General features: G+C 35.8%; 1 protein-coding gene across 1 annotated transcript in view; it reads right to left on the bottom strand.

The window, feature by feature from the left end:
• CDH19 (cadherin 19) overlaps positions 1–25384 on the bottom strand; it is a 71309-nt gene that overhangs the window by 14010 nt on the left and 31915 nt on the right. Inside the window, exons 4-8 of the mRNA XM_043889528.1 lie at positions 23957–24076; positions 21009–21173; positions 18478–18659; positions 17465–17718; positions 12059–12180 (exon numbers count right to left, since the gene is read on the bottom strand). Of these exons, the coding sequence (XP_043745463.1) occupies positions 12059–12180; positions 17465–17718; positions 18478–18659; positions 21009–21173; positions 23957–24076 (843 nt within the window). The remainder of the gene's footprint in view (positions 1–12058; positions 12181–17464; positions 17719–18477; positions 18660–21008; positions 21174–23956; positions 24077–25384) is intronic.

Here is a 25384-nt window from a genome sequence, read left to right as displayed (position 1 = left end):
CATTTCTACCTCATGCGAAGAGTTGACTCATTGGAAAGGACCCTGATGCTGGGAGGGATTGGGGGCAGGAGGAGAAGGGGACAATAGAGGATGAGATGGCTGGATGGCATCACCAACTGGATGGACATGAGTTTGAGTAAACTCTGGGAGTTGGTGATGGACAGGGAGGCCTAGCCTGCTGCGTGCAATTCATGGGGTCGCAAAGAGTCAGACATGACTGAGTGACTGAACTGAACTGATGATACATTTCAAATCCTGGCTTGATGCTTTTTAATTATAAAACTGTTTGTATCTGTTTCACCTTGTGAAGAGATTTCCCAGGTTGGGATGAGATTTTTTTATGTAATTATTTTAACCAATACATAACCAATTAGTTAAAATTAAAACTTGCAATTTTTATTGCATATAAAAGAAACTCATGGGCTTTAGGAAAGACATAAACCACTAAGAATTATTATTTGGTGACTCTTCTCTATTGTATTATGTTCAGGATCAAATAGATTAAAAACATTAAAATATGAAAAGATATTTCTAGAAATTTCAAGATGAAATTATTCAAAACCTAAGATTCACACTTTATGGTTTGTACATCACTGTAGAACAACTTTCTGCCTAAATAAAATGGGAAAAAGTATATCAGTTATAAATAAATTTAAGAAAATTAGTTTAAAAAATTCACTTAAAATCTTTGTCCTTAAAAAATAGACTGAACTTGTTGGTGCTTAGCTTAGACTATGGAGTACTAGTTAGTAGGTAATATTAAAAAAAAAAAAAAAAAAATCTTTGTCCTTTTTTTTGTTTGTTTTTTTCTGAAAAAGTTGCTTAAAATTAAGTTCAGGAATCAGAGAAGATAGTGGAGGAGTAAGAGGGGGAGATTGCTAGCCTTCCCCCAAATACATCAAAAACTGAAGATACGAAACAACTTCTACAAAGCAACTTCTAGGCGATTGCAGACGACCCCAGGCCTCAAAAGAGGTAGGAGAGAGGAGGGAGACAAAAAAGAGAAAAGAGGAAGAAATTCTTGGCAGGAGCTTGTGCCCCAAGGGAGGGAGGGAGCCCTGAAACAGGAGTTCCCGTGCACTGGGAATCTCCCTCACAGGCGGGCCCAAAGGGGAGCTGCGAAGTCTTGGAAAATCAGGCAAAGCAGGGACTTGGAGGGCAGTAAACAGAGAAAGCTGTACTTCTCAGCCCATTAACAGCTCTCGGACTGTGACCCCAAACAGGCTCGGGAACCGAGAGTGGTGCTGCAGACAAACCCAACGGGCGCACAGAACCCTTGCAGCAGAGAGGGCGGGCCCAGGTAGCCGGCGGACAAACACAGCCGGGGCAAAGGGCGGGACTGGGGTGCAGACAGAGGGGAGACTTGGAAACCTGGGCAGCGCACACAGCCCTTCGCAGAGCCGGAAGAACAAATAACGCCCCCGCGACAAAGAGTGTAGGCAGTGAGAGGAAAGAAGTGCACGTAAACCCCGCGATGCAGAGAACCGGCACGGGGAGCCGAAACAAGTCCGCACTAGCCCCACGACGCAGAGGGTGAGCGAAGCCCACACGAGTCTCCGCGACGCGAAAGGACCCACGCAAGCAGCTACCTAGCAAGTTTCGGCCAGCAGCGCAGGGCGGGAAACGGGAACAGAAGCACCGGCAAGGATCCAAGGGGCAAGTAGGAGGCTGGCGGCACTGCAGTTATGCTGAGAGGGCCACTTTGAAGCAGCTGCGGAAATAGACGCGCCTAACACCCTGAAAGCTACAACAGCTGCCCAAAGGCATACTGCACCCATAGACGCTCCAAAACCTACTACTGGACACTGCCCTTCAGACAGACCAGATCCAGCCCCATCAACCGGAACACAGGCACAAGCTCCGCCAACCAGGAAAACATCACAGGAGCTAACCCAACACCATCCACAGAGGCGAACTCCACAACCAAGAGCTAGGACCTTGAAAACCCTTCGTTTATTCTTTTTTTTTTTCCTGTTTCATTTCTTTTGTTTTCTCTCTTTCTTTCTTTTTCTCTTACTAATCACACTGTTTATTCCCCCAACATATCGCCACATTCACACTAGCATTTACTGGCACTGTGAAGTTTTCCTCTTTGAATTTCTTCTTAAAAAAAAAAAAATCATTTTAAGATTCTTTCTTTTTATAAATCACACTGCTTATTGCCCAACATGTTTCCACCATCATGTTAGTGCTTTGTGTTGCTGTGGAGTTTTCCTTGTTTAAAAAAAAATTTTTTTTTTTAAATTTTTTTTTCTCTTTTTTTTTTTTAGTAAATCACACGGTTTATAGCCTTTTGCGGTGCTGTGGATTTTCTTCTTTGTGTTCCTTGTCAAAAAAAAAAAAAAAAAAGGCAAGAAAAACATTCATTTTAGGGTTTTGTTTTTGTTTTTCTTTTTTCTCCTCACGTTTTTTCCTTTCTTGATGAGTTGGGTTTTTTGTTTGTTTTTTGTTTTTTTTTTTGTTTTTTGTTTTGGATATACTCAATGCTTTTCCTACTGTTTTTTTACCAGCTGTAGCTATTTCTGAATATATATAAATCTTTTCCACACATGTCTATTAATATTTGCTCTATTTTTCTTCTCTTTTTTAATTTTTTAAAACCTCTTCTCCACCCTTTCCTTTTCTTTTCCCTCCCTTCTCTTTCTTTTTTCTCTCTTTTTTTATTCTCCATTTTTCCCTTCACTCTTTCTTCTTTCACCAAGTAGGTTAAACTGGTGAGCTCTCTATGCTATGTTTCCAAGTTGGCCCTCTGCTCATGTTCCGATTTCCAGATTGAGCTTTAATTAGCTCTTCTTTCAATTGGTTGATGTCACCTGTGGTTTCCCTTGCTCACCAAGTCAATCTCCTGTACTCTTTTCTTTAGAATGCTTTGGTTATAACTGTATGTGTGGAAGTGTGTGTCTTTATGTCCATTTCTCTAGTTACATACCTGACCTTCTACCACAAGAACACAGGCACAAGTCACCCCCAATAAGAAATCAACACAAACCACTCAACCAGCATTTCCCTCCGAGGGCAAAAATCAAAAGGAAGAAGTTCAGTTTAGTTCAGTCATGTCTGACTCTTTGCGACCCCATGAACCGCAGCACACCAGGCCTCCCTGTCCATCACCAACTCCCAGAGTCCACCCAAACCCATGTCCATCGAGTTGGTGATGCCATCTAACCATCTCATCCTCTGCCGTCCCCTTCTCCACCTGCCCTCAATCTTTCCCAGCATCAGGGATTTTTCCAGTGAGTGAGCTCTTCACATCAGGTGGCCAAAGTATTGAAGTTGCAGCTTCAACATCAGTCCTTCCAATGAACACCCAGGACTTATCTCCTTCAGGATGGACTGGTTGTATCTCCTTGCAGTCCAAGGGACTCTCAAGAGTCTTCTCCAACACTACAGTTCAAAGGCATCAATTATTAGGCATTCAGCTTTCTTTATAGTCCAAATCTCACATCCATATATGACCACTGGAAAAACCATAGCCTTGACTAGACGGACCTTTGTTGGCAAAGTAATGTCTCTGCTTTTTAATATGCTATCTAGGTTGGTCATAACTTTCCTTCCAAAGAGTAAGTGTCTTTTAATTTCATGGCTGCAATCACCATCTGCAGTGATTTTGGAGCTCCCAAAAATAAAGCCTGAAACTGTTACCACTGTTTCCCCATCTATTTGCCATGAAGTGATGGGACCAGATGCCATGATCTTAGTTTTCTGAGGATGAACTTTAAGCCAACTTTTTCATTCTCCTATTTCACTTTCATCAAGCGGCTCTTTAGTTCTTCTTCACTTTTCTGCCATAAGGGTGGTGTCTTCTGCATATCTGAGGTTATTGGTATTTCCCCCGGCAATCTTGATTCCAGCTTCTGATTCCTCCAGCCCAGCATTTCTCATGATGTACTCTGCATATAAGTTAAATGAGCAGGGTGGCAATGTAGAGCCTTGACGTACTCCTTTTCCTATTTGGAACCAGTCTGTTGTTCCATGTCCAGTTCTAACTATTGCTTCCTGACCTACATACAGGTTTCTCAAGAGGCAGGTCAGGTGGTCTGGTATGCCCATCTGTTTCAGAATTTTCCACAGTTTATTGTGATCTATACAGTCAAAGGCTTTGGCATAGTCAATAAAGCAGAAATAGATATTTTTCTGGAACTCGCTTGCTTTTTTGATGATCCATCAGATGTTGGCGATTTGATCTCTGGTTCCTCTGCCTTTTCTAAAACCAGCTTGAAGTAATATAACCCAAAAGCCTGGGAAAAGGAGACCTCAAGAGGAGCAAGTTAGATAAAAAAATGATGAAAATAGAGAGAAATACAACACAAATGAAAGAGGAAGGTAGAAACTCACAAGACCAAATAAACAATGTAATCTCCCTGAAAGGGAATTCAGAATAATGATAGTTAAAGATGCTCCTAAAACTTGAAAATAGAATGGAGAAAATGCAAGAAGCACTTAGCACAGTTAATGCAATCACCAAGAACATAGAAGAATTAAAGAATAAGCAAACAGAGATGAATAACACAATTACTGAAATTAAACATACTCTAGAAGGAACCAATAGCAGAATAGCTTAGAGGAATAGAGATGTGAGCTGGAGGATAGAATGGTGGAAATAACCACTGAAGAGCAGAATAAAGGGAAAGGAATAAAAAAAAAAAAAAAGAGAAAGGCCTCAGAAACCTTTGGGACAATATTAAATGCACCAATATTCGAGTTATAGGAGTCTCAGAGGAACAAGAAAAAAAGAGGTACTGAGAAAATTTATGAAGAATTTATAGTTGAAAACTTCCCCAACATGGGAAGGGAAATAGTCAATCAAGTCCAAGAAGCGCAGAGAGTCCCCTAGAGTTTAAACCCAAGGAGAAACTCATTGAGACACATTTTAATCAAGCTAGCAGAGATTATGCACAAAGAAAGAATATTAAAAGCAGCAAGGGAAAAGCAACAAGTAACATACAAGGGAAAACCCATAAAATTAACTGTGGATCTTTCTGCAGAAACTGTACAGGCCAGAAGGGAATGGCAGGATATACTTACAGTACTGAAAGAGAAAAACTTACAACCACGATTACTATACCCAGCAAAGATCTCATTCAAAATTGGCCCAGAAATCAAAAGCTTTCAGACAAGCAGAAAGTAAGAGAATTCAGCACCACCAAACCAGCTTTGCAACAAACACTAAAGGGACTTACATAGCCTGTAAACACAAGAGAAAGGAAAGACCTACAAAAACAAACCCAAAACAATCAAGAAAATGCCAATAGGAACATATGTATCAATAATTACATTAAATGTAAATGGATGAAATGCATCAACCAAAAGATAGAGACTGACTGAATGGATACAAAAACAAGACCCATATATATGCTGCCTACAGGAGACCCACTTCAGACCTAGAGACACATACAGACACATACACAAAGTAAAAGGATGAAAGGATGAATAAAGATATTCCATGTGAACGGAAACCAAAAGAAAGCTGGAGTGGCAATCCTTATTTCAGACAAAATAGACTTTAAAATAAAGAATATTGTAAGAGACAAAGAAGGACACTACATAATGACCAAGGGATCAATCCAAGAAGACATAACAAATGTAAATGTCCATGCACTCAACATAAGAGCACCTCAATACATAGGGAAACACTAACAGACATAAGAAGAGAAATCAACAGCAACACAATAATAGTGGGGGACTTTAATACCCCACTTTCGTCAATGGATAGATCATCAAAAGAAAGAATCAATAAGGAAACACAAACCTTAAATGAAACATTAGACCAAATGGACCTAAATGATAATTTCAGGACTTTCCATCCAAATGCAGAAGAATACACTTCTTCTCAAGTGCACATGGAACATTCTTTAGCATAGGCCACATCTTGGGCCACAAATCAAGCCTCAGCAAATTTAAGAAAATTCAAATTGTATCAAGTATATTCTCTGACCACAACACTATGAGATTAGATATCAACTACAGGGGAAAAAAAACAAAACAGCAAAAAACACAAACTCATGGAGATTAAAAAATACATTACTAAATAGCAAAGAAATTACTGAAGAAATAAAAAAATAAATCAAAGGATTCCTAGAAACAAATGACAATGAAATTATGATGAGCCAAAACCTATGGGACTCAGCAAAGCAGTTCTAAGAGGGAGGTTTATAGTTGTACAATCATACCTCAAGAAGCAAGAAAAACATCGAATGGACAGCCTAATTCTACATCTAAAACAGCTGGAAAAAGAAGAACAGAAACCCCCCAAAGTCAGCAGAGGGAAGGAGAGCATAAAAATCAGAGCAGAAACAAATGAAAAAGAAATGAAGGAAACAATATTAAAGATTAATAAAACTAAAAGCTGGTTCTTTGAGAAGATTAATAAAATTGACAAAACACTAGCCAGACTCATCAAGACAAAAAAGGGAGAAAAATAAAATCAATAAAATTAGAAATGAAAAAGGAGAGATTACAATAGGTAACACAGAAATATAAAGGATCATAAGAGAATATTATGAGTAACTATATACTAACAAAATGGACAACCTAGAGGAAATGGACAGATACTTAGAAAAAAATGAGCCTCCCAAGATTGAACCAGGAAGAAATAGAAATTATGAGCAACCCAATTACAAACAGTGAACTTGAAGCAATGATCAAAAATCTCTCCTAAAACAAAAGCCCAGGGCCAGATCACTTCACAGGGGAAATCTATCAAACATTCAGAGAAAAGCTACTGCCTATTTTTCTGAAACTCTTCCAAAATTGCAGAGGAAGGAACACTTCCAAACTCATTCTATGAGGCCACAATCACCCTGATGCTAAAACCAGGAAAAGACAATATAAAAAAAAGAAAACTATAGGCCAATATCACTGATGAATATAGATGCAAAAATCCTCAACAAAATTCTAGCAAACAGAATCCAACAACACATTAAAAAGCTCATGCACCATTTTCAAGTCAGGTTTATTCCAGGGATGCAAGGATTCTTCAATATATGTAAATCAACCAACATGATACACCATTAAGAACAAATTGAAAGATAAAAACCATATGATCATCTCAATGATCAGAAAAAGCCTTCAACAAAATCCAGCATCGATTTATGGTAAAAAACACTTCAAAAAATAGGCATAGAAGGAACTTCCCTCAACATAGTAAAGGTCATGTATGAAAAGCCCACAGCAAACATTATTCTCAATGGTGAAAACTAAAAACTTTCCCTCTAAGATCAGGAATAAGACAAGGGTGTCCACTCTCACCACTATTATTCAAGATAGTTTTGGAAGTCCTAGCTACAGCAGTTAGGGAAGAAAAAGAAATAAAAGGAATCCAGATTGGAAAAGAAGAAGTAAAGCTCTCACTGTTTGCAGATGACAAGATACTAAACATAGAAAGCCCAAAAGAAAGTATCAGAAAATTACTAGAGCTAATCAGCGAATTCAGCAAAGTTGTGGGATACAAGGTCAATACACAGAAATCACTTGCACTCCTATATACTAACAATGAAAAATCATAAACAGCAATTAAGAAATCAATACTATTCACCACTGCAACAAAAGGAATAAGATATCTAGGAATAAACCTATCTAAGGAAACAAAAGACCTGTATATGGAAAACTCTAAGACACTGGTGAAAGAAATAAACAGATAAAGATATTCCTTGTTCCTGGGTGGGAAGAATCGATATTGTGAAAATGACTATTCCACCAAATGCAATCTACAGATTCAGTGCAATCCCTATCAAATTACCAATGGCTTTTATCACAGAACTAGAATAAAATATTTAACAATTCATATGGAAACACAAAAGACTCCAAATAGCCAAAGCAGTCTTAAGAAAGAAGAATGGAGCTGGAGGAATCAACTTTCCTGACTTCAGACTATACTGCAAAGGTGCAGTCATCAAGACCGTATGGTACTGGCACAGACACAGAAATACAGACAAAGGGAACAAGATAGAGAACCCATAGATATAAACCCACACATCTATGAGTACCTTACTTTTGACAAAGGAGGCAAGAATATACAATGGGTCAAAGACAGCCTCTTCAATAAGTGGTGCTGAGATAACTGGACAGCTATGTGACAAAAGAATGAAATTATATCACTACCTAATGCCATACACAAATATTAACTCAAAAATGAATTAAAGACCTAAATGTAAGACCAGAAAATATGAAACTCTTAGATGAGAACATAAGCAGAACACTCAATGACATAAATCAAAGTAAGATCTCCTATGATACACCTCCTAGAGTAATGTAAATAAAAACAAAAATAAACAAGTGGGACCTAATTAAATTTAAAAGCTTTTGCACAACAAAGGAAACTACAAACAAGGTGAAAAGACAACCCACAGAATGGGAAAAAATAATAGCAAAAGAAACAACCAATAAAGAACTAATTTACAAAATATACAAAAAGCTTATACAACTCAGTACCAAAAAGCAAACAACCCAATCAAAAAGTGGGAAAGGGATCTGAAGAGACATTTATCAAAAGAATATATTCAGATGGCTAACAAGCACATGAAAAGATGATCAAATCACTCATTATCAGAGAAAAGCAATCAAAACTGCAATGAGATACCACCACACACCGGTCAGAATGGCTATCATCAAAAAGTCTACAAAGAATAAATGCTGGAGAGGGTGTAGAGAAAAGGGAACAATCTTGCATTGCTGGTGGGAATGTAAACTGATACAGTCACTATGGAAGGCAATATGGAGATTCCTTAAAAAGCTAGGAATAAAACCACCATATGACCCAGCAGTCCCACTCCTAGGCATATACCCTGAGGAAACCAAAACTGAAAAAGACACATGTACCCCAATGTTACTGCAGCTCTATTTACAATAGCTAGCACATGGAAGCAACCTAGATGTCCATCAACAGATGAATGGATAAAGAAGGTGTGGTACATATATACAATCGAATGCTACTCAGCCTTAAAAAGGAACACATTTGAATCTGTTTTAATGAGGTGGATGAAACTAGAGCCTATTATACAGAGTGAAGTAAGTCAGAAAGAGAAATATAAACATCATACTGACACATATATATGGAATCTGAAGAGATGGCACTGATGAATTTATTTTCAGGGTGGCAATGGAGAAACAGACATAGAGAACAGACCTATGGACAGGTGGGAGGAGAGGAGGGAGGAGGGGGGACATATGGAGAGAGTAACACAGAAATTTACAATACCATATGTAAAACAGATAGCCAATGGGAATTTGCTATAAGACTCAGGGAACTCAAACAGGGGCCCTGCGACAGGCTGAAGGGTGGATTGGGAAGGGAGATGGGAGGGAGGTTTGGGAGGGAGGGAACATGGGTATACCTATGGCTGATTCTTGTTGATGTATGACAGAAACCACAAAATTCTGTAAAGCAAATATGCTTCAATTTAAAATTTTAAAAATTTAAAAATAAAAATAAATTAAGTTCAAATTAAACCTTTGACATGACTATACAAACCATACACATATCTTTGCAGCTTCATTTTAAAGTAGTTAGTTGTTTTATTCTGTTAGGTAGTTAGAATAGGGAAAATGAGTCCCGAATGGCAGTGGCTAAAAGACAAAAAGGGGGGAAAGCCCATGAAAATAGAACAAAGGAAGGTCCCAGGACCGGAGTGAGAACCCCAGGTAAAACAAACAGCCCTCCTGGCTAGCGCAATAAAAAAAGAGGAGCCAAAATTGAGCCGGGGGCTTCTCTTCTCTTTGCGTCTTTTGGGTTGACCCACCCTTACTCCTCGATCGAGGATGTATTTTCCTTTGCTTGCCAAAATATACTGAGCTGTAACAATGGTCTGTCCATTGCTTCAAATTTCTGCTGTTGGTGAGACACAGCTGAGGAAATTACAAACTCCGAGGACAGTTCACTTAGCTGGCATGTTGATGAATAGCTTGGTGCTTAATTTGGGAAACTTTCCGGGAAAAAGACTAAGCACACAGTGAACTTCGTTTGCCAGGAAAACACATGTTAATTTGGAACATGTCTTTCCTATAATCAGCACAACTGATATGTCACAACCTTCCAGATAACGCATGCAACAAGTGCTTTATGTAACAATTTTATATGAAGCTCTGTTTTCCACTATTTGAGTGTTTTGTTTATATTAATATGTCTTAAGTGAATTAAATGGGTCAAAAATTATTTTTGATGTCAATATTACCATAAAAAATTGGCACTTACAATTATTTTCTCCAAAATTGTTCTAAAGTGAGTTTAATAATGTGCATTAAAAATAAATCAAGATATAGAGGGAAAAAATGCATGAAAATTGGATGCTTGGTGTTACATAATTTCTTGCTAAGCAAGTTCCCTTAAAATGAAACAGACATTTTACAAAATATATATTCAAATATGAGTTTAAAATAATTTTTTTACTCTAAGAAAATGAATTTTATAGCACAAGAAGCAGATCAGCAATAACTATGTAATTTCTAAACTTGATAACATTTCTAATCACTTATTTCTGGAACAGTGATTAACTTCTCAGTAATAAATTTCATGTAATATAAATATATTGTTTATTTTCAGTTTGTTTTCTCAGGAATTTTTTCCTTAACCATATTTTTAGTCTTCTTTTATTTATAAATTTTGTTTTATACCTTTTTTTTACAATATTTGTGTCTTAGAATACACATAATTAATTTTAAAGACACTGCTTTTTAATAACATAAATTGTGGCACTTCTAATTTAATAGAAGTTAATGAAATATTCTTACTTAAGTTCTCCTTATATATAAAATAAGATTACAGTGGATAATCATTTACATAAATTTCATTAAAACATGTTTTAAATTTTTTACATAAAATTACATAAATTATTTACATAAATTTCATTAAAACATTTACAGTTGAAAACTACTTCATTGAGAAACACATTTTTCAAAGATGTTCACTCATCCTTTGAATTGATTTCAATTCTTTTTTTAGTAGTTTTGTAAACAGTGATATATTTTTTTCTCCAAAATATCCAGTGAATAAAAGTTTCTTGCTTGTAGGCTAAACATTCTTGTGATTTCTGACACCAAAAGCTTTGGCATTTCTTCTGTGCAGCAGACGTTTATTCCCTTGCAATAAATTTGCTCCCATCCATTTAGTGTTTAGTTAAACAGAAAATTCAAGACTCAGAACCAGTCTTCCTGGGTGCCAAAGAGCCACTCAGTGTATAACAAAATACGCAAGAGACGCTTTCCATTCCAGCATCTCATCAGCAAATTTCTCAATAAAGTGAGGAGTAAGATACTTGTTTAAAGACTTTCAAAAAGCAAGCCAAGAAGGTAAACATGATTATTAAAATTCTATGTAAAATCAGTTTGGAAAGGATGAATTCTGATACATTTCAAATTCACAAACTGAATCCTTTACTGTATTATACAAAATCCAATGACTACAATAGTGATGATTTTGATAGTCTTTTCCGTTGTGTTCTCTCTATTCTTTTGAGCTTGATTAATTTAATAACTGATTAATTAAAATTTTGAAGACATTAACTGGCAAACTGAATAATTTTATCTATGTTTTGAAACCTGAAAATGGAAAAATACCTAGTCACTACTGATTATTGAAGACGTGACCATTAGCACAGCTGACATCATGAATTTTATTTGAACACATTTCGCTGGGCAATAGTTTACATGTCCAATTTGAAAAATAACTTGCAAAATTTATATTCAATGTTTAAAAATATTGATTTAAAATGTATTGTAAGAGCCTATACTTAATTAAAGATTTTAGAATTTCAAGTGACTTGGGTTTATTTCTTATGTTTTTCTGAATTTTCTATGATTCATTTCTTGTATTAAACATTATGTATTGCCATAATAAAACAGAGATATTTTGTGGTAAGTATATAAATAAGCTGTGGTAAGAATGAACAAGCTGTTAACTTTTAAATAATAAATTATATACACTTGCATGAATTGATATATAAAATAATGTTTAATTCTAATTTCAGCAACATTTTAACCTACCTTTTGTCCCTATGTTTAGAGATTGTTGAATGTGTTAAAAAAATACAGTGAACCAATATATGGTTCTCAAATGAATACTTACATTTTTCCGTGGCTGTAACACTTAGGTTGTACCAAGCACTAGTCTCTCGATCAAGTCGGTTAGTTGTAAAGATTGTGCCATTGTCATCAACACTGAACACCTCGCTTCTGGCAATAGAATATCTGCACACACAGACACAAATAATTTCTTAAAAGTATTATTTTCTCTGTACAACATACTTTAAAGACTACACATTGTTCTTTTTAAGCAAAAGGATATCAAATCTACATTCTAGAGAGCTAGTATAATGCTGAAAAATTTCAAAAAAGTTATTTCTACATTTATATTCAACTCAATGGAGACAGAGGAGAAAAACCTGAAAAAACTCTAATTTTCAAATGATGTCTGCCAAATCTGGACACACCACTCACTCTCATTCCCAAGAGAGAATTTTAACAAGTAAATGACTTGGTTAAAAAGAAATGGCAAAATGTCTTTTGCAAAATGAAGAGAAGTACAAATAAATGCAGGTAAAGATTAAAGCTTGTAATACATTTTTCCCCTCTTTGAGACAATGTAACACAAATCCTCACTGTAGGCTGCTGAGTCTCCTTCTTGTACCACATAGTTGCTTTCTAAATCTGTGCATCACATTATAATTACTTGATTTTTGACATATGAGAAATGTTCTTTTTTTTTTTTTCTGTTTAAAGGGAATAACTTGATAGTGTTTTCGCTAGGTCATGTACGATTCTTGTAACTCCCATGGACTGTAGCCCACCAGGATCCTCTGTCCATGGGATTTTTCAGGTAAGAATACTGAAGTGGGTTGCCATTCCCTTCTCCAGGGGATCTTCCCAACCCAGGAATCGAACCCTGGTCTCCTTGAGGAAGGTGGTCTCCTGCATTGCAGGCAGATTCTTTACCAAATGAGACACCAGGGAAGCCCTAATAAAAATAAAGTATATGTTATATGTGTATACATATCCTAAAAGAGAGCAAGTAAAGATAGTAGGTATATTAGGTCATTATTGGAAAGAAGTCAGATAATAAAATTCTCTCATGCAAAAGCCTGGGAAATTATCTCAAATTCCACAATGAAAGAAGTCTTTGAAATACTCAGCATGTCTTATCTGCTTGCAAATGATTAATAATAAAAATTAAAGAAGAGTAATAACTAGAGTTCAATGATGGCTTCTAACTGCATATATATTGCTGAAGACTTTGATGAGACATCAGTGAGGTTTGCCATGTTCTGTGGCAGTAGATGAGAACATTTTAATCTTGAATTGACAGGTCCCTAAAAATATCACACTAATTTGTAGGTTGGTGTTCAGGGGGAAATTAAAATAGAAACTACAAAGAATTAAGCTTTAAGGAAATTCAGTTTTAACTCTGCTCATTGTTAAATCTTTATAAGCAATTTGCTTACATATCTACAAGTGGTCACATTTCCTACTTAGATTTTTTTTTTGCAAAATGAAACAGTTGTTGTTCAGTTGCTCAGTTGTGTCTGACTCTTTGTGACCCCATGGACTGCAGCATGCCAGGCTTCCCTGTCCTTCACCATTTCCCAGAGCTTGCTCACACTCAGGTCCACTAAATCGGTGATGCCATCCAACCATCTTATCCTCTGTCGTCCCCTTCTCCTGACTTCAATCTTTCCCAGCTTCAGGGTCTTTTCTAATGAGTCGGCTCTTTGTATCGGGTGACCAACATATTGGAGCTTCAGTTTCAGCATCAGTCCTTCCAATGAATATTCAGGGTTGATTTCCTTTAGGATGGACTGGTTTGATCCCCTTGCAGTCCAAAGGACTCTCAACAGTCTTCTCCAACACCACAAAGTCGGACACGACTGAGCGACTTTCACTTCACTTCACCATTTAAGAAATAAGTGTGTAATATATATTAGAAAGAGCATGGACTAAAAAGCCTAAAACGTAAAGTTTAGATGTTCAGATTAATCTTTGGTTTGCTTTGCAATTCCTTTTTAAAGACTCTTCATTCCGCTAAAAGTGCTGAGTGAATAGAATGTGGTTATTCAGTGTTTTCTCACTGCTAAGGGCTCCTGACAGAAAGATATAAACAAATGATTTTTCCATGCATATAAGGATGCCTTTATAGTCTGTTCTTAATCTTCATAGACCTCTACAAAAGTACTATTCCCATCTCCCAGAAGAAGAACAGACACATAAAAGCCAAGCCCATAACAAAGGCTAAATCTTCCCAAGTAGGTTCAACTCCACCAGATCTTTCAAGGATGCTTTTAAGTATGCTTTTATGCACAAGTAATAGAGGATTTAGTTTTTTTTAAAAAACTTTTAACTTTGTATTGGGGTATAGCCAATTAACAAAGAATGTTGTGATAATTTCAGGTGAAGAGGGAAACGATTCGGCCATATATATGCATGTACCCTTGCTCCCCCAACCCCCCTCCTATACAGGCTGTCACATAACATTGAGCAGGGTTCCCTGTGCTATGGGGCTTCCGTGGTCGCTCTGTCAGTAAAGAATCTGCCTCCAGTGCAGGAGACCTGGGTTCAATCCCTGGGTTGGGAAGATTCCATGGGGAAGGAAATGGCAACCTACTCCAGTATTCTTGCCTGGAGAATCCCATGGACAGAGGTGCTATACACCAGCTCCTTGTTGGTTATCCACTTTAAATATAGCAGTGTGTACATGTCCGTCCCAAACTCCCTAACTATCCCTTTCCTCCAGCTTTCCCCCTGGGAACTACAAGTCTGTTCCCTAAGTCTGTGATTCAGGTGAAAGATGTTTAAAGGCAGCTTCTTCCGCTGGTGAAAGAAATCCTTGTCATTCTTGAACGAAACACAAACCTGCTTCCAGCTTATGAGCTAGACTGTTTCCCACAAGCCTGACTACTCAGATTATTTATCTTTTGCTGTGAATGCAGGCAGTTTTTCTCTTTCAAGGAATTGGTCTGAATTTATAGACATAATGTTGTCTCAGTATATCCTTATAATACTGTTTAATGTCTACAGGTTCAATAACTGCATTCCCTCCTTCATTTCTGATAATGGTAACTTTTGTCTCTTCTCTTTTTCCCCTTGGTAGTCTGGTTAGAAGGATAATTTCTACTGGTGTTTTGGAAGAACCAGCTATCATTCCATTGTATATCTCTATTTTCAATTTCACTGCTTCTACTCTAAAAAGTTTTTAATTTTCTTTCTTTTTTTTTGCTTAAATTTAACTTGCTCTTCTTTTTAGGACAGAAAAGATTTTGCTGCCATTCCCATATTTATAAAAATTACAAGATTTGACTCTAGGTTTAGTTAGAAAGGAAATTTTAACAATGTCCAAGGAATGAATCATCCACAGTAGTGGCAAAAGTATTCATTCCTTCTGTCTGTCATCTAAACAATGCAGTAATATAGAGAATGGGGATAAGATGAAAAATTTCGGGAAGATTTCTTGTGCAGTTTCTTATAACTTTATGATGGAGTTTTTATTATAGATCATTTCGAGGTCCTAACTCCCAGCACACTAAAATCCTTAAAACAACTATTAATACATGTTTTCCTCCACCACCTTCCCTTATTCATCTATTTTCCATATTTATAGTCCAGATAATTACACAGGCTTCCATATACTAAGATGCTGGGTATTGCTTTGCTCTTTGGAAGAGCAACTGATACAAAGAAGAAGGTTCTTTAAATTTTTAAGACAGACAATGCTCCAGTTTCCCACTGGAACTCCTAATCACAAAATGCTGCCTTCTAACATGTAGATATAGTTCCTATTTATTAGCAGTAAATTTAGTAATGAATATATATGTAGTATATGTGTGTGTGTGTGAGTTGTTCAGTCATGTTGGACTCTTTGTGACTCCATGGACTGTAGCCTGCCAGACTCCTCTGTCCATGGGGTTCTCCAGGCAAGAATACTGGAGTGGGCTGCCATTTCCTTCTCCAGGGAATCTTCCCAACCCAGGGATCCAACCTGGGTCTCCTGCATTGCAGGCAAATTCTTTATTGTCTGAGCCACTAGGGAAGACTTCCAATATATGTGTGTGTGTATATAATCAAAGCACAGTATGTTGTTTAAATTTTAAATAGCATGTCTGTTAACCTGCTTGTTTTTCTGACAATACTAAAGAACACATAACTTAACAAATGCTTTCATGATTAAAGTTTTCATTATGTCATCATTTATAATGACACATTGTAGAAACAATTTAAATATGTAATCTCAGTTGTGTAAATAAGGCAATGAGTGATGAATGCTTTATGAAAGTATAAGTAGCCTCAGTCCATGTCAAACTCTTTGCAACTCCATGGACTGTAGCCTGCCAGGCTCTTCTGTCCATGGAATTCTCCAGGCCAGAATACTGGAGTGGGTAGCTTCTTCCTTCTCCAGGGGATCTTCCTAACCCAGGGATCAAACCCAGGTCTCCCACATTGAGGGAGGATTCTTTACTGCCTGAAACACCAGGGAAGCTCAAGAATACTGGAGTGGGTAGCCTGTCCCTTCTCCAGCAGATCTTCCTGACTTAGGAATCGAACCAGGGTCTCCTGCATTGCAGACAGATTCTTTACCAACTGAGCTATCAGAGATAATGATGAGTAAAAACATAGCTGAAAATATGGCATTAAAAAAAACAATACACAGGCATTAAATTTAGACGATTATATGTGAAATATTATGTAACATATATAAGAAAAATGTGACAACAGCCAAATGTAATAACAGCTTTTGCTTTTATCTTTAATGAGAACTACAAGGAGAATAATTTTTTTTTAAAAAAGGAGAAAATATATTACATGAATGTAACAGACTAATTAAATGGATGGTAAATATAGTTTAATTGCAACACAAAAACTTATTTCTAACTGATTGGACTCATTTGTATGCCTTTAAAGTTACCTTGTAGAAGCTTGGTTAACTTTTGAATATCATTCCCTGGTGGCTCAACTGGTAAAGAACAGCTCACAATGCGGGAGACCTGGGTTCAACCCCTGGGCTGGGAAGATCCTGTGGAGAAGGGAACAGCTACCCACTCCAGTATTCTGGCCTGGAGAATTCCATGGACTGTATAAGAGTCCATGGGGTCGCAAAGTGTCAGACATGACTGAGCGACTTTTACTTTAACTTAATCAAATACTATTTGTACGAACCACATTGTTATCAACTTTGTTTCTGCTCTGACTTGGCATAATCGAGGGTTTCTTTTCCCTCACATCCCTATCCCAATTAATAGAGTTGATTGCACTGAATTTCAGTGCACTGCCTCTCTCTTGTCCATATTTGCAAGTGCTTATTTATTTGCATCTTAACCAATAGTGAGGTTTCCTGTTTTGACTTCTTTAAACTGTTGCAAATTTTATAAATGACCATAGAGAGAAATATAGGTCTAGATATATCCTTGTTCCACTTATAAAAAATTTTATTTTCAAGCTAATCTGTGTTCCCTCATTTATCAATGTGAAGCTGGGCTTCCAGACATACCCAATAGGAGATTTCCTCTGATCAGGATCAGTGGCAGAGACCGTGCCTACAGAGGATCCATGAGGGCATTCTTCAAAGATTTCAAAGATGTAATATGGGAGGAGGAAAACAGGAGGCTCATCAACATCTTCCACCTGGATCTTGATGACAGTGGTGGAAGCTTCAGTGTGGTATTCCCTGAGTTGCTCATCAACTTGGGAGTTTTTAACTTTTGCTCTAATACGATAGTGGTTCTGGTCCTCAAAATTCACATTCTGCAAAGTAATACAGTATACAGAGAAAACCCAAGGAATTACTTAGGGGAAAAGAAAGGTTTTGTTGTTAAATTAAGTCTCAGGAGCTTTCCAGTTAGGTTTTTACTACTTATGTTCTTGGATCCCAATGAGATTGTCATTACTTAGTAGTTGTGGAGAAAATCCCTATGTTATGTGTATTTTGTTATTTACATCTATTACAAAATGTATTTGGTTAATAATTAGTTTTTTTTAAGGATTAAAACTATACTTTTCTGAGTATAAATAGGGAGTTGAGAATTAATTTCCTGTTATTTAAGATATTTTTGAAAAGTTTGTCCTCTTAAAATCTTTAAATTTGTCCTCTTTGAAATCTTTTTCAAAACCTCTCCTACAGTGTAACTCAAGGAGCTCTGTAATAACTCTCTCCTCAGTTATATCTGAAATATATCAATAGAAATATAAATAACTGAACTTTTTCTTAATTTATTCAGAAGTATCTTGCACAAAACTGATAATTAGCTATTTTTAAAGTATGATTTGTAATTTATGCTAAAATGTAGACAATAATCATATATGTTAATATTCTAAAAAATGAAACATCTTAGAATTTTTTTAAAAGCACACATATCTTTCCTTTGTTCTGTAAACTGTAAATCACTGAGTCTTAATTTAATTACTTAATTGAAACAAACACTAACTGGTTACACAATATAATTATATGTATTTCTGATTTGATTTTGCATTATTATGCAAAAGAAACAACTTTAATGCACATACCTTTTTTAGTATAATTATTCCTTCTTGGGTCTCATTATTGGTAATGACGTCAAATGTTCTTGAATCGTCTTCGATGCTGTAGTCCATTTCTGCATTCTCTCCTATGTCATTATCATATGCCATGATTTTTCCTATAGATGTCCCAACAGGTGCAGATTCAGAGACAGTCAAGCGATATAAACCTTCAAAAACAAAATTCAGGATATTTCGCACAGATAATTAACATAAAGAACTTCCAAATATAGCACCCTGCCTTTATTTAATGCGCTGTCAGAAAAAAACATACCCACTCTTTTCACTAATTGCTTATTCTAAATACACCTCACTCTCCCTTTATATTTTGCAGTCTAAACATTTCCCTCATATCTTTTTGAGTATTTATTATTTTCTCTTTAAAGATATCTTAGAAAGTTCTTTCACCACTACACATAAGTTCCAAATTTCTATACATATTTGTGTGTGTGTGTGTGTGAGTCAGTCAATCATGTCCAACTCTTTGTGACCCCATGGGCTATAGCTTGCCAGGTTCCTCTGTCCTTGGGATTCTCCAGGGAGAATGGGTGAACATTCCCTTCTCCAGGGGATCTTCCTGACCCAAGGATGAAACCCAGGTTTCTTGCATTGCAGGCAGCTTCTTTACTGTCTGAGCCATCAGGGAAGCCCATTCATACTCATAGCTTCTCAATATTCATGGATTTATTTTCTACTGTGTCCTTCAACAATGCCAAATTATATTTGATAAAAAGTTTTTCAATTTTACTCAGGCATTCTCTGAAACCTAAAATTACCAATAAATATAAGTATGAATTGAAGAAAGTAGAGTCTAAAAGCAAACAGTTGAGTTCTAAGTGTAGCAGTTTGATTTTTGAGAATATGAACTTGGATTGCATTAATCACAGTTGAAATGAAAGAGAAAGATGTAGAAGTATGCAGCCATAAAATAGAATGAAATAAGAACATCTGCAGCAACATGTATGGACCTACAGATTATTATACTAAGTGAAGTATGTTGGGAAGAGAAAGACAAATGCCATATGCTGTAACTTATATGTGGAATCTAAAATATGACACAAATGAACTTATGACCGATGCTGAAGCTGAAACTCCAATACTTTGGCCACCTCATGCGAAGAGTTGACTCATTGGAAAAGACCCTGATGCTGGGAGGGATTGGGGGCAGGAAGAGAAGGGGACGACAGAGGATGAGATGGCTGGATGGCATCACCAACTCGATGGGCATGGGTTTGGGTAAACTTAAGGAGTTGGTGATGGACAGGGAGGCCTGGTGTGCTTCGATTTATGGGGTCGCAAAGATCTGGACACAACTGAGTGACTGAACTGAATTGAACTGAACAAAACAAAAACAGACTTACTGATACAGAGAACAGAATTGTGGTTGCCAAGTGAGATGGGGAGTCGGGGAAAGGATGGATTAGAAGTTTAGAACTAACTGGTGAAAACTATTATACAGAGAATGGTTAAACAAGTCCTCCTGTAGAACACAGGGAACTGTATCCAATACCCTGTGATAAATAATAAAGGAAAATAATGTGAAAAAGAACGTATATATGTGTATAACTGAATCACTCTGCTGTATAGTAGATATTAACACAACACTGTAAATCAATTATGAAAGTGAAAGTCACTAAGTCATGCCCAACTCTTTGTAACCCCATGGACTGTAACCCACCAGGCTCGTCTGTCCATGGAACTCTCCAAGTCAGAATACTGGAGTGGGTAGCCATTCCCTTCTCCAGGTGATTTTCTTAACTCAGGGACTGAACTCAGGTCTCCTGCATTGCAAGTGGATTCTTTACTGTCTGAGCCACCAGGGAAGCCCAAACTGTACATCAATAAAATAATTTTAAAAAGAAAAAATGATGGAGACACAATAGTTGGTTGTGAAAAACCATGCTGGTGTCAGATGACTCTATTCTTTTTATTGAAAAAAAAATAATGGCAGTTATATTTGAGATACATTGACACAAATAAAAATAAATAAGCTTCCTTTCTTTACTTTTCAGAAATAACTTGCATAAAACTTATTAAAAATTAGTCACTCGTATATCATTTGTAACTTATGCTGAAATGTAAAAAATCATCAGGAATGATAATATCCTAAAGAATAAATCTTATAATTAAAAAAAAGGAGTACATTCAATACAATTTTCCTTTAAAGGGATTCTTGATTTCTTTAGAAGCACATTGCAGCGAGTCACTACACGGACTGCCTTGTGAGATCTTTCTCTTTCTTTAAGTGGGAGAAATGTTACTTTAAAGTTGATAATATTTTGCTGTTTTCAGGAAGTAAGAGTTTAAGTGTGCTATCGTGTATCTATCATTGTGGGGAAGTTAAAAGAATCATTTACTTGATTGCACAAATTAAAAATTGCCAACACATTACTCTTGAGGAGAGAGGGACACGATCCTAAATCTGAAAGCAGATGCTCTAACACATTGCCAAATCAAGATTTAGTCTATGCTGTTTGCCATACTTTCAAAAATCATTTGTTAGGGTACTTCTTACTTACTGTCTTTAAATATGGGTTTATTGTCATTGACATCAGAAAGTTTGACTAATACACTTGTTGTTCCAGACAGTGCTCCAGGCAGACCAATCATGTCTTTGGCTTGAATAATCACCCAATACTCATCTTGCAGTTCTCTATCCATTTTAGAAGATATTCTTATTTTTCCTTTAAAAAGGTAACAAACTACAATTATTATTTCATGATTAACCATGGCATCTCCCTAGTTAATTTCTTAAGAATTTAAACATAAGATCACTTGTTTGACACCTTTTGAATCATTACAATGTGCCAGATGCTGCCCTGGAGATAAAAATATGACAATAAACTAATCACCAACTCTGCCTAGAGTTTAGAGTAGTCATCACAATACTAATAGTAGTAAATCCTTAGTAAAACACTATGTTAAGATAAACCACAGGGAGAGAAGAAAGTCTTATTTTTCTGCTTTGCTTCTCTGACCTAAAACTAGGGTGCTACAATTAACTGTTCCCCTAAACTTGGAAGAAGTTGGTTTATTATGGATATGTGTGTAAATTAAAATGCTAAATTTATGCCAAAAATACTGTGCACCTGTGGTTTAAAATTTATTTTGAGTCATAACATATGAAGAAGGGCTATCTTCGATTCACAGTTACTCATAATCTACCAACAGAGATATTCAAATCCACACTGGACCATGAAATTGTCATATTAAGTGTGCACTTTCTATAAAATTATTTATTAAAAAGTTAATCATTGTTGAAAAAACCTAGGAGAAACTTAAGGTGGTGAATAGGTGGGCAAAATGCAATTGTAAAGATTTGGGGAACACATAATACAAATATAAGAAAGAGAATGGCTAATCTTCAACAATGTCTGGGCAAAGGTATTGATTAAAAACTGTGATACCTGAACAAAAATAAAGGAAGGATAAATTGGACTTCACTATGATGATATTTTAACTGTGGACTGGTGTTTCACAATTGTATTCTAGTATGTGTAATCAATATGGAAACCATAGAATATTATGAAACAGATGCTGCTACTGTCTTCCCTAGGTGTGACTCAATGGAGAATTGTATTTGATGTTAGCAAAGGTGAATAATATTAGAGTTTTTGAATTATATATCCAAAGGTGTGGAGACTGAGAGGAACACAAAGGCCTTCACTTCCCATGTGTAGAGGCTTCAACTTATATTGCCTACTTCATTTTCTTTTCTTCTCATCTTTAGAATGAACAAATTTAAATATATTCCTAGATCCTCTTACACACTCCAAAATTTAACTCTTCTGTGTTTTGGCTTTCAATTGCCTTGCTGCTCACTCTACAGCTCCTCTTCTAATGAAATTAATTGCTTTAGCAAATTTTCTCAACATATAATATTTCAGAAGCCAGTGAGGACTAGGGGGGGAAAGACAATGCTTGAAATGGCTGAGAAGGTCGAGTGCCACCCGGCACACGCCTACGTCACAGACAACCCATTTTCTGTCTCCCTCCCCTTGTATTTCCTCACCCTGGTGCCTGGGTAGTCTAAGAGCTTCAACAGTTCCCCTTCTCAGGGATTTCCCACAACCTGGAATGCCTTCCACTCCTCACTTTGGTCATAGGCTCAGCTCAGCATCCTGTTTTCAGCGTATTCTGCCTTGCCAGACAATATGAAATAGTGCTTACTTTCTTCTATTGAACCTTGTTTATTTTACTTCATGATACACACAAACTGTATGCATGTATTTATCAATATGCAAATGCTTAATATTTATATTTAAATTCCAAGAAAAAAGAATTCCTGTTGTTTCCTTTTATTTTTATTTTTTTAATATTGCAGTGTTGTACGGCTGTAAATGTAGTATGTTGTAAACACAACGCCTGTTGCATATTTGGCCCTTCTCAACCAAGATCGTGTAAGAGAATGAAAACCTAATGTCTTCAGGCATCCATTCACTGCATGTATTAAAATAACTTTAACTTATACATTCAGGATAATAGAAACTAGGTATTATCCTGGGAGAATTAAGAATATAGTCACTCAAATCATATTTTTCAGAATCTGATTCTCACAAGACACCTGATTGATAAAGGCTAAGACATTTAATATTTGCTGAATGAATGAATCAATAAAGAATGCTTAAAGACCCAACACATACTTTAATTGCTTAAAGCTTTTCTTGTCATCAATATGGATATAATAATTGTCTCATTAACAACCATAGAATTTTACTGCTTTTTGTACTTGCCACATTTATGGGTAGTTAGTTAGGTACTTCTTTGTTTCACCTTTAAAGACCATAAGCATATTTATGTGGACTTAATCTTTGCAGTGACCAAAGAAGTCATATTTGTTGAATGAACCAATGTTATGTAATTCTTATGTGTTTAATAGATATAAAGAGAGAGATTTTTGCTTTATTTATTCTATAAAGTATTCAATTGATTAACAGAGATTGGAGAAGCAAGGATAGGAAAACCAAATGCTATATTCATGTAAATCAGAAGGACATAAAACACAGAGCTATTAATTTTAAGTTTCCACACCCAGCCATAAAGTCAGGATTAACCTCACTCTGGCTAGGTGTACAGGTGGTACTCTGTGATTTCAATTTGCATTTCCATGATGACTAATAAGGTTGCACAATTTTAATATGCTTGCAGGCTTTCTGTGTATCAATTTTTTGTCAATTGTTTGTAAATGTCTTTTCCCCATATTTTTAAATTGTAATAAACCTTAGATATGCTTTATAACCCATACACAAATAATTTGTGGTATGGATGTGAAAAACCTAATCTCCCAACCTTAGAAAAATCAGCTAAAAAATTAAAAATAATTAAATGCTTACGATTACATTACAACCTCCTTGTTTATGGAAACATTTGGTCCACTTTACAACACACTTGTATGCAGAGAATTTTTGCTCTGATGTTTGCCAACTTAGAATCGTGTTGAATTGCACGTTATTTCATTCAGGAATACCTGTTGTTGGTTCAATGGAGAAATATGGTTGGCCTTGTAGTAAGCTGTACACGAGACGAGCGTTATTGCCACTTGAAGGATCATCAGCGTCACTTGCTGTCACCTGGATGACTAACGTTCCTGAAGAGAACATGAATAGTTACAAGAAATTAAGCCTCTGGTCTTTTTGAAAATGGATCCTAGTTCTCTAAGATATTCTTTCTTTAGCAAGCAAGATGATGATATGCAACGAAAGACTAGCCCTCCTTTTTCTGGATTATGAAACAAATATATTTTTGTTTAGACATGAAAATATCACTTTATAAAAAATAGCCCTTATTCCCAAATACAATATAGAATTTTAAATGTGTAGATCCATGATCTAATGCAACCTAAATATTAAGTGATCCACTAAAATATATAATTAAGGATTATTCAAAGATGTTTTATTAGTGGAGTAAAAGGGAAATTTAAAAGCAGTTTTTCTTCAAAAACCATATTGTAACCAGTTCTCCAAAAAATTATAGAATTTAATAAAAATATTAATAAAGATTATTAAAATGATCTTGACATAGTGTCAAGCTGAAAATAAGCAGAATTATTTGGCTAATATTTCCTTCAACAAAATGCCTACTTTAATGAATTTTCTTTTATAGTGCAATGTAAAAATCTACCAGCTTGATAAGGTAAGCATTCTTAATCTAATTTAGTAACAATCAATAAAATTCATGGGAAATAAATATTTGTATGTTTAAAATCAATGGTTAAATTAAATATATTTATTTAATTGTGCTTTCTAATGATTTTTTGTAAATATGGAATCTAGCATTATGAGTCTTGTTGGAAACACACATTTTTGAAGCACTATGTTCTCTGTTTTTACCATGAAAATAATAAATGTAAAATAAATTAAGATGACACAAATTTGAGGCAGAACTTCTAAAATTAATTTCATAAAGTCTTGCTTCATTCGTACTCATAATTTGTAAATATCAGCTATAAAACTTAGAAGGAATTTAGGAATGGTCAATTCTAACATCGCTCTAATTATCTAATTTATTTTCTTCAGTTTCTGTCTTTCTTTTCTCCTGTTTCAGTTTTATTGGCATAACATTTCATTAAATACAGATTAATCAACTTTAAGACCTCTAAATACTTTATAAATATTTTCTCTAAAAAAAGTCAGTAGAGAGAGGTAAGCCTGTATACATTCTTAATCAGTAATTTAAAAACTGTAGAAATCTTCAAAAATACTAAATTAATATAAGCAGTAATAATAAATATGCATCAAAGCAATTAAGAAATACAAATCATTTGATAATATTTTGTATATTTATATTATTTGTGAGGACTTGTCATGTATAAGAGAAATTGTACATTGACTCGCAGTTCAGTTCAGTTGCTCAGTCGTGTCCAACTCCTTGAGACCCCATGGACTGCACCTCGCCA

The sequence above is a fragment of the Cervus elaphus genome, chromosome 27 (genome assembly GCF_910594005.1).
Source record: "Cervus elaphus chromosome 27, mCerEla1.1, whole genome shotgun sequence".
NCBI classification, from domain to species: domain Eukaryota; kingdom Metazoa; phylum Chordata; class Mammalia; order Artiodactyla; family Cervidae; genus Cervus; species Cervus elaphus.
The sequence above is the reverse complement of the archived record's forward strand: the minus strand, read 5'-3'. Positions and strand labels throughout refer to the sequence as shown.